This window comes from Mangifera indica, chromosome 19, assembly GCF_011075055.1.
Source record: "Mangifera indica cultivar Alphonso chromosome 19, CATAS_Mindica_2.1, whole genome shotgun sequence".
NCBI classification, from domain to species: Eukaryota; Viridiplantae; Streptophyta; class Magnoliopsida; order Sapindales; family Anacardiaceae; genus Mangifera; species Mangifera indica.
Genome location: NC_058155.1, coordinates 5,381,813 through 5,391,707, shown reverse-complemented (window position 1 = coordinate 5,391,707; position 9,895 = coordinate 5,381,813). Strand labels below are relative to the sequence as shown.

General features: G+C 33.4%; 2 protein-coding genes across 6 annotated transcripts; one reads left to right on the top strand and one right to left on the bottom strand.

Moving 5' to 3' along the window:
- The first annotated feature begins 1,334 nt into the window (after positions 1–1,334).
- On the top strand, positions 1,335–5,372 carry LOC123202593 (probable F-actin-capping protein subunit beta). Of its 2 annotated transcripts, XM_044618540.1 has the most exons (8): positions 1,335–1,636; positions 1,962–2,032; positions 3,100–3,213; positions 3,436–3,518; positions 3,603–3,676; positions 3,800–3,919; positions 4,777–4,872; positions 4,991–5,372. In XM_044618540.1, the coding sequence occupies exons 1-8, from the start codon at positions 1,508–1,510 to the stop codon at positions 5,069–5,071; spliced, it is 768 nt and encodes a 255-aa protein (XP_044474475.1). In that variant the 5' UTR covers positions 1,335–1,507; the 3' UTR covers positions 5,072–5,372. The 2 variants fall into 2 exon arrangements, with proteins under 2 accessions (XP_044474475.1, XP_044474476.1); XM_044618541.1 differs by lacking the exon at positions 3,100–3,213.
- Positions 5,373–6,001: 629 nt separating this feature from the next.
- Positions 6,002–9,447, bottom strand: LOC123202643 (co-chaperone protein p23-1-like). Of its 4 annotated transcripts, none has more exons than XM_044618621.1 (6): positions 9,298–9,447; positions 7,138–7,324; positions 6,849–7,047; positions 6,716–6,753; positions 6,567–6,621; positions 6,002–6,312 (listed from the first exon to the last, which is right to left on the bottom strand). In XM_044618621.1, exons 1-6 carry the CDS (start codon positions 9,300–9,302, stop codon positions 6,206–6,208), a joined length of 591 nt encoding a protein of 196 aa, XP_044474556.1. In that variant the 5' UTR covers positions 9,303–9,447; the 3' UTR covers positions 6,002–6,205. The 4 variants fall into 4 exon arrangements, with proteins under 4 accessions (XP_044474556.1, XP_044474558.1, XP_044474555.1 ...); XM_044618623.1 differs by having other exon boundaries at positions 6,885–7,047; XM_044618620.1 differs by having other exon boundaries at positions 6,716–6,756; positions 9,298–9,446.
- Positions 9,448–9,895: the final 448 nt, after the last annotated feature.

Here is a 9,895-nt window from a genome sequence, read left to right as displayed (position 1 = left end):
TTATTTCAAGTTTTTGCTACAAGATGACCCACCACATCTTTCTATTAGGCCTTCGATAATAGAGTTAGATTAAAATTGTGTTTATTTAAACTCAGTTTGAACAAGATTAAAACACACTAGACTCAAACAAGTTTTAGTCTTAGGGTTTAGTATTTTCGAGTTTGAGTTTTATGGGTGTTTAATTTGTAAAACACATGAATTTGAAAAATTTGATACTAATGGACTAATTTAAAATCATTTTGATCAATACGCATCAAAACGACTTTGTTTTAGTATTAAACCGAGCTCAAAGCTCTATTTGAATTTGAATTCAAATCAAACTTGAACTCAACTCCTCTCCTCTTAAACGAGTCAAACTTGAATACCTTTAAAATAAGTTCAACAAGCTTGAGTTTGTGTAGATAAGCTTAAATTTGATTCAGTTTGAATCTAACTTTATTTTGTAACTGCATAAATTTGGAATACCATTTAAAATTAAGTTATGTCCAAGTTTAAAATGTCAAATTTGTGCCATTGATTGGAGAGTTGCAGAGCCGAAGTTAGGGCTGGATTCGAGCCGAGCCGAGCTCGGCTCGCAGCCAGCTCGGGCTCGGCTCGGCTTTTTGAGGGCCGGCTCGAGTTCGGCTCGAGCTCGACTCGAGCCGAATTTGGCTCGGCTCGAGTTCGGCTCGTTTTCAGTTCGGCTCGGTAACGGCTCGGCTCGGCTCATTTTTTATATCAAAACGACACCGTTTTGTATATATATAAAAATCAAAATGACGCCGTTTTGTATAAAAAAATTTTTAAAAAAATATACCGAGCCAACCCGAGCCAGCTCGGGCTCGGCTCGAGCTCGATCGAGCCGAGCTGAGCCCGGCTCGTTTCGGGCTCGAACCGAGCCGAGCCGAGCTCGAGCCCGAGCTGACTCGGCTCGAATCCAGCCCTAGCCGAAGTTATAATGTAATGTAATGGGAAAATACATTTATTTTTGGTAAAACATTTCATTATCTTTTTTCAAGGTTAATATTACGTGTACAAATATATTATATAAATTTATTAATAAAATTATATATATTTATCTTAAATATATAAATAAATATATATTTAATATATATCATCATATAATTAAATAATTTTAAATTAAAAATAAAATAATAATTAATTATATAATAATATATATAAATATATATTTAAAATAAATAAATATTTTATTAATATCTATTTAATTGTAATATTTGATTAGATAAAGCAAGTACATAATCCACGTCACTTCAATTTTTATCCTTTGTCGGGGAAAATAGTTTTATTTTTATTTCAAAATTCAAAATTATCCTTTATTTAAATGAAAATATTGTGAGAGGGCCAGGCAGACGGGACCGATGTTTACAAAGAAAGGAACGTGGAGGTGGTTCCCAGGAGTAAAAATCGGATCAAGGAAGCCATAGGCACACAGGGACGACTCTTATCTTGTATCTTCACTCTGTTTCTTCTCCTTTTTCTCGATTAGTTTTTTTCAAGAGAGAGAGAAATGGAGGCCGCATTGGGTTTAATGAGAAGAATGCCTCCAAAGCACGCAGAAACCGCTCTCTCTGCTCTTCTCAGTCTCTTACCTCACCACTCCTCCGATCTCCTCTCTCAAGTCGATCAGCCTCTTCAGGTTTCTCCTCTTTTCTTATCTGGGTTTATTTCAATTTCACCTTTTTTGCTCTTCTTTTGTTTAGGCCTTTGCATTTTTTTTTTTGCCACATTACTATTTACCCATTTCTTAACAAGTAATTTTGGTGCCAATACCAGTACAGTTACAGATACCGATTTTATTAACTGATCAGGAATGGTTAAAAGTGAAGGTGCAGAAAATTTGACTTTAGAATCCTCCACGAAATTTTTTTTAATTGATTTGTGTTGTTAACTTGCCATAAATCATTTTGCTGCAGCTAATCACTGCTGGGGTTTTCTTTTTATTTTTTTAATTGTAACAACAGACTTTACACGATGTGGATTCTGGGAAAGAGTTTATTTTGTGTGAGTACAACAGAGATGCTGATTCTTATAGGTATAATTCTCTTTCATTTATGCCTTTGACTTGTTGCGGGTAAATTTTTTTATACTTTGGAGCTGTGATCCACTATCTAAGTTTGAATTGGATAATGGATTTGAAGTGTAGATGTCTATATTCATGATCTGTTCTGAATTTATGGGCAGATTATTGAATCTGGATAGTGGTTCACTGATTGTGACTGGGAGAACATGGTTGGCTTGTACAAATGAGGCAGTCCCAAGCACTTTAGTTAACTGATCATTGAAATTCAGTTTCATACAAATAATGTGATTATACACACACACACACAAATCACTAATGTTACATATTGTTTGCTCCAAAGTGATGTGGCATTTTATGCGATATTGTCATATTATGTCGATTCATGATTCACATAGCTTGGGTTGAAAAATATGGGATACCGCATGAAATGTGTAGCATCATAATATGCAAATATATTCATGAAACCCTACTTTGCCATAGGATGCCTTTGACATATTTAACCAAGCACAAATGGTAGTCTGATGGGCGCACTAAGGTATTTCAAAAGCAATTTTTGTTTTTTGGCTGTGATTTTTAAGCATGCCATTGCCAGCTACTCAGCATATTGTATTCCATATATTTGAGTATAAATGCATGACCTGTAATTTACCTAATTCAAGGAATGCTTGCAATGCTATCTTTTTCACTCTTGTTCTCACTTTCGCTCTTAATCTCATCTTGACATGTATACATGAAACAAAGAGAGTGAGAAGTTGATTGTATTTTTTTTCTTTCTTGGTGTCTTTTGTGGATGTCAAGAATAGAATGAGTGAGAAAGAGAATGGAGAAGAGAGTGTTTTTAGCATTTCTCTTAGTCATTCTACAACATATGGTCAGAGTTTTAGTTACCGAATTGACTCTTGATTTCCAAATCATTTATGTTTTTATTAAAAATCATCTGTAACTCATGGTTTACTTTCTTCTATGGATCAGAGTTTTAGTTACTGAATTGACTCTTGATTTCCAAATCATTTATTGTTTTATTAAAAATTATCTGTAACTCGTGGTTTACTTTCTTTTATGGAACTATATATTTGTAGATCACCATGGTCGAATAAGTATCATCCTCCATTGGAAGATGCGCTATACCCATCTTCAGAGTTGAGGAACCTTGAACTTGAAGCAAATGTTGTCTTTGAAATTTATCGTGACCAGTGAGGTTCTTTACTTACCTCGTCCTTTAGTTTCCTCAATTTTATACAATTCTTATTTTGGAGAGAATATAAGTTGGATAAACCTTTTTGGTTTTGATCATAGTATGTTTAAAATCAAAATTAGTTGAAAGTTTCCCTGTCATTGGCTTCCTCTTATAACTTATTCATTATATATCTGTTATTATTTAGTCATGGTTGCTTGATTAACCAATAAATTGATAGGTACTATGAAGGTGGTATTTCATCAGTATACATGTGGGAAGATGATAATGAAGGTTTCGTTGCCTGCTTCTTGATAAAAAAAGGCAAGGCTTCTTGCTTTTCACCTACACCAGATGCCAGCTACCAGTTTTAATTATCTAACCAATTCTTTTTTGTATTGACTGAAGATGGGTCAAAGACAGGACATGGTCGAAGGGGTTATTTGGAGGAGGGAGCATGGGATGCTATACATGTTATAGAGGTGAGTACAGGAGCCACAGCAAGATGCAGATATGTAGAGATAATACTTGTTCTGCCCTCACCTTTTAAGACTCAAGTATGCTCTTATTTGTTCTCTCAGAATGAAATTTTATGTCTTCTGTAGGTGGGCCCAGAGCAAGAAGGATCATCTCATTATTGTTTGACTAGTACCATAATGCTGTCTTTAACTACGGATGATGAGTCATCAGGCACATTCAGTTTGTCTGGATCAATTAGACGACAAGTAAGCGATTGTTAGATTTGTTGTGAGTTAAGCAGTATTTACTAATTAAAACATTTCTTTAAGAAATCACAGAGAACTAATTTTTTGGTAGTAGACTACTATGTGAAGGAGTTGATAATTCTGTATATATGTTATCTGGTGTCAATGCATACTTGAATTCTTTTCTGGTGGTTTTTCGGTCATTATTGGGATGGAGATTAGAAATTTTTTCATCCTGGAAAAGCATAGAATAGAGATTTCGGTTGTATCATCAGTGAGGAAATGTGTATCAACAAGAAGTTTGCCACAGCTAGATCAAGTAATTTATGACCGATAGAAATATACATTGACAGTGACATATTGTCAGTGTACCCATACTTTTGTAGGCCCTCTCTCAAGAGAGGGTTGTCTCTATTGCCTTGTTTTGAGGAATTTTTAGTTTTGTTAAGAATCTTGATTGACAAGCTTGCCCTAGCTTTGCCTTTGCAGTTACCTGTTTATTGTATTTTATATACAACTAAGTCCTTTTAAATTGCTGAAGAATCTGTTGGTTGAGAGTGCGCTAATATACTCTGAATTGTGCTCTGAATCCCAATGACTAAAGTCTTAGTTATTTCAAGAATGTTTGAAAATGCTTAATATTTTCCTTTTCTTTCTGAAAGCCAAATAGAATCTGGGCATAACTGAATTCTAAATCATGGTTTATAATTCCTGAGTTCAGCTCAGGACTACAGATTAATGTACTAATGACTAACCTACTGAAAATTCTACTACTAATAGATTTGGTTTTATTATTTTGATTTTCACTTAACCAAGTAATCTTTATTTTGTTTTTTTTTTTAACTGAGCTAAGTGTGTTTACTTCCCTCTGTTCATAGATGAATATGAAACTGCCCCTTGCTGATGGTCATCTTTGTAACATGGGAAAGATGATCGAAGAAATGGAGGGTAAGCTGAGGAACTCACTGGATCAGGTAAAATAGTTTTCTTTTCTTCGAATTTCCCAACTCCTCACTTTATCATCCGAATTCATTAGATCATTTATATTTAACTGACAACAGTGTTATAAATGACGTTATACACATATTGCAGGTCTATTTCGGGAAGACAAGAGAGATGGTATGCACCTTACGGCCGCCATCCGAGGTGGTCATGAAACTTCCTAGCAGTTGATTTCCGCGGTGGTCATGAAACTTCCTAGCAGTTGATTTCCGAGGTGGTTATGAGACTTCCTAACAGTTGATTTAGCTACATTCGGTGTATGAAAAAGAAGGAAGTTAAATCTATTTGTCTCTCATATTTGGATATGTAGTTTCTATTCCCAGAGACTGTAATGTTATTGTTTCTTCATTATAGACATTAAGCACACTTACCATTCCAGTTTGCCTTGGATTTTGGGTGGTCTGTCATCAACAAGAATCGTGTAGAGAACATGTTAAAGACTCTATTCTCTTATCTGAAGTTTATCATCATATACAATATTTTATAAATATTAATACATTATATAATATTTATACAAAACATACCAAATTTAAATCTTTGTTACGCATATAAAACTCTCTAACTAATTATTTTAAAAAAAATGTACCAAATTCAATTAAATCTGAACCGGACTACCCAGCTAATCAATTCAACCGTGAAGTGGTTCATGATCCCAAGTAAAATTGGTTGGTTTCTCTTGTGTATAAGCATATATAAAAAAACGAAAACCAAAACGGTGGTTGTAAATAACATTTAACGATTATGATTGGTAAGTTTACAGAGAAAAGAAATATTAATTAAAGAGAAAAAAAAATTACCGTCCAAAGCAAATAAATATTAAGGAGAGGGAGAAAAGTTAAATTAAATTTATTTTGTTAGACTTAAACAAATCAATTATCCATATAGACTTAAACATCAAATATTTTTCTATTTAAACAGATATGATTTATGCTTAAAAAAATATGGTAAATATTTGATAATATTTAGAAAACACATAATAATTTGAAACTGAATTGATTGAACCATGAATCAATGAGACAATAAGTTCGAACACCGATCCGATTTTAAAACATTACTTGATGATGAAAATACTGGCGTAGATATAAAAGAAATGGATCATAATTGGTGTAACCACTGTTGATATTCTATTTCCCAAAACCAATCCAATCCAACTCTAAGAAGAGCAAAAATTTTCAGTGAAACTTGAAAATAATAAAAAGGATTAGACGGGCATAACAATTTTTCATAAGATATGCTTGTCCAACATTTGATGTAGAATGAAAGGGCTGCCTAAAAGTGTTCAAAACACATCCAGATTTTAAAGCTTCAAGCTTTCTTGGCGTCAGCCTCAACCGATGTTGATGCTTCTTCCTTGGTGTCAGCCGGTGATGCTTCCTCCGCATTCTCATCTTCTGTGTCGCTATCATCATTTTCTGCATCACAACATTCAAAATGGTAATTCAGGCCTAACCAATTCCAAAAGAATTGATGTCCAAAACTATAGCTTTAACTTGAAAAGAAATCCACGTCCACAATGATATTGAACACCTTAATTCCAAAAAAAAAGCCGATATATATAATATTATAGCCTTGGTTCCAAAAACTCAACATACAAAATGACTATTGAATGCCTTAATTTCAAAATAATCGAAAACCAAAATGATATAGGATGCATGGATTAACTCACCATCATAACCAGCAGCATCAAGATCAGCACCACCCATGTTACCCATGTTCATTTTCTGAAACCAAACAACCAAGCAAATTGGATCTGTGTGAGTTTTTTGGTGATTTGTAACATAATAAAATTTACATTTAAAATATAGCATTACTTACAGAAAAGTCAAAATCACCAAAGTCCATATCAGCTCCAGCTGCTAATGAATAACAAATAAGTTAGCCATAGAACATATTCTTTAGTGATTAAATTTGATAATTGTCTGTGGTAAATGGAAAAGACAGGACTCACGTTTTTCATCTAATTCCTCATCCTCATCAACCACACGTTTTTCATCTAATTCCTCATCCTCATCAACCCACTTATCCCAATCAACTTTCAGAAACACAGGCGGTTTCCCCCCTTGTTTTATCAATCGGCTCCACCATTTGTTCTCTAACTTTTTGACAAGATAACAGATATTTCTCGAACCAACACTAGCCTTGCTTTCCTGCAAGTACCATAATCATACTTGATACTTGAGAAATATAGCACACAAGTAGCAGGCTATGACTAATAAAAATAATTTTTGGGTACCCACATTAACATCAACACTGTCAAACAGATCAAGGTCAACTTCATAGGGTATCTTATCTGATCCACTGGTAGCAGAAAAGACAAATTTCCCTTCAGGCTCCAGTTTTAGTTTCACATCCTGGGCATCTGGCAAGTCAATGGTTATGAAGACCTTATCAGACCTCTGGGCCCATTTTAATGAAGGGTGTCGGCTGGAATTTTCAGGAAGGATGTTAGAAGAAAAAGTAGAAAATAAAATAAGTTTATAGTTATAATAAAAAACAACACTATAATCCCACTCTAAAACAGAACTTCAAAATTGCTAACTATAACCTCAAGTTACATAGCACCGGTTATGTAAGAATTCTTGAGATTGCAAATTCTAGCACAGAGATGTGCAAACAGCAGCATTTACATCTATTTCAGTGTTCAACAATATTTTCCCATCAAATATGCTGAGTGTAATGCAATTCAGTTAATAACATTATGCATGGTGCAACAAACATAAATTAATCACATGTAGTTAAGTTGAAGAGAAGCTATCCAAGTCACCTCACATCTTAAAGCAACATAACAATCATATAACAGAACCATACACTGTCCGATTTAACATGTACAAAAACCCTGATTCTCCTAAAATCATTACCAACATAAACGCTTTCTATAAATTTAGTTTTCTGGTTCTACTGACTTTTAGAAATACATTACATCCCTACATTTCAAGTTTTTAACTCTTAATTAACCCCAAAAAAAAGGTTTTTAGCTCTTACTTCACCAGAACACTTCAGTACAGAACAAAACAAACACAATCTTGGTGAAAATCCATATGTAGTGAAATTGCCAGATTTGAGTATATTAGAAAGGGATGTATGCATGACAATCCATATTGCCCAATTTTAGTGGACATAAAAGGCATAAATTAACAATGAAACAATCTAAAGGATAATGCACATCTATCCAGTGTATGAATGTAAAATTGAAGATGTAAGCATAAGCGCAACACACAATACTTCCTATGATATACTCAATAAAGCTTATGAAGTTCAAATTCAAATAAAAGGGAAAAACAACTAACTCCGTTTGCTTATAGCTTGGCAGTAAACATGGCTACATCTACCTTAAGTCACACTCAAAGAGACTTCTAAAATCACAGATATCATAGTGAAGTTTGCTTCATCATGTCCCATTTACTAGAGAGAAGGGACCTCTTTAGTACTATCAGCAAAAAATACAGAAATTGCACAAGCTACAGCTTGTAATATGCAACATTAAATTTGTAAAGAAAAAAGAAAAAAAGAAAATTTTAAAAATATCACATTCCATGTTTCAACTGCAGCATGCATATCAAGAAAATAAGTACTACTAGCACAAAAATTTGATGGGCAGCAAACTCTCCCCCTACCCAAAAAGAACAATGGTTCATCTTATACAAGTTATCAAATCTGTCTATGGTGTTGGTCCATTACATGTGTTTTAACTGGCCAAGTAGCATTATCAATTACCAATAGGACAAGATGAACTCCACGTAAAGAAAAAATACTTACACACTTGAAAAGTATGTGTGGAACACTAACTCAATGCCGAATGGAACAACACACAAGTGAAGCAGTATATAGATTCACATATACAAGAAGTTATTACGTCTGAAAGCTGGTTCAACTAAACACAAGCAACTGAAAATGCAAACTACAACGATAAAATGCCGCTACAGAGTTGTCTCCACTTCTAACTCACTCAAGCCACGATAATCTTTAATTATAAGGATGTTCAACCAATCAAAAGAGCTTGCAAGAATCTCAAACAAAAGCAAGAGAAATACATAAACAATAAGATAGTTTTTTTCCCATCATCTTTTATAGGTAATAAAACAAGAGCTCAAAAGCAATAAATCAGAACCAATTTTATAAATTAAAAAAAAATCATCATTTTGAGAAAAAATGTAACCCTAACACTCATGCTTTGCAGCCGAGAAAGAACAAGAAACCGATAAATTTTTAAGAACGAAAAAATAAAAATAAAACAAAAAATCCAGACCAATAAAGATTGAGGCTAGAACAAAGTAAAACAGTTAAAAATAAAATAAAATAAAATAACAATGATCAGAATTCATAATCATTGTACATTTTCCGTCGTCTTCTCAGTAACCAAACAAACAATCGGAAGAGCAAAGGGAGCAGAGAAATACCTCATAGTTTGCGATTAACGAATAAAAACGGAAGAAAGTAGTTGCTAAGAGTGAAAAATAGAAAGATCGAAGCGAGGGCGTCTTGAAGAAATGGATTTGTAATACATACATATATATATATATATATATATATATATATATATATATATATATATAGAGGCAATCAGTATAAAACGAGTCTACCGAGTGTTGAGTCCAGATGATTCTTTCCCCTTATGTTATAGGTTAAGGATTGGATATTTTATTCGGGTCGGTTAAGGGTAACACCCATATACCAATATAGGCCAAATACCAATGTCCTACCCAAAGTTGGATGAACTGACATATTCCCAATTATATTTGAAAAAGCTAATTTTTCATCCGTTTGTTGAAGTTACGGGCATTTATATCATTTTTGTCTTAATATCATAATATTGAGTATAAGTAAGGGTCTAAATATTATTTTTAAAACTTACTAAAGACAAATGGATATTTCCCCTTTCTTGTTTAAAAAATTATCATATCACCCCTTATGTTTTAACATTTACATTTCTAATCTTTTCCCCTAAAATTTAAAAAAATAACAATTTATTCCAAATATATAATTATATATTATGGA

Coding starts and splice junctions, on each gene's coding strand:
- LOC123202643 (XM_044618620.1), bottom strand. Junction 6,757..6,848: donor TGAGGAATTAGATGAAAAAC/GTGAGTCCTGTC, acceptor GTTATTCATTAG/CAGCTGGAGCTGATATGGAC. Junction 6,313..6,566: donor TGATGCTGCTGGTTATGATG/GTGAGTTAATCC, acceptor GTTGTGATGCAG/AAAATGATGATAGCGACACA.
- LOC123202593 (XM_044618540.1), top strand. CDS start 1,508: ATGGAGGCCGCATTGGGTTTAATGAGAAGAATGCCTCCAAAGCACGCA. Junction 1,637..1,961: donor AAGTCGATCAGCCTCTTCAG/GTTTCTCCTCTT, acceptor TTGTAACAACAG/ACTTTACACGATGTGGATTC. Junction 3,920..4,776: donor CTGGATCAATTAGACGACAA/GTAAGCGATTGT, acceptor CTCTGTTCATAG/ATGAATATGAAACTGCCCCT.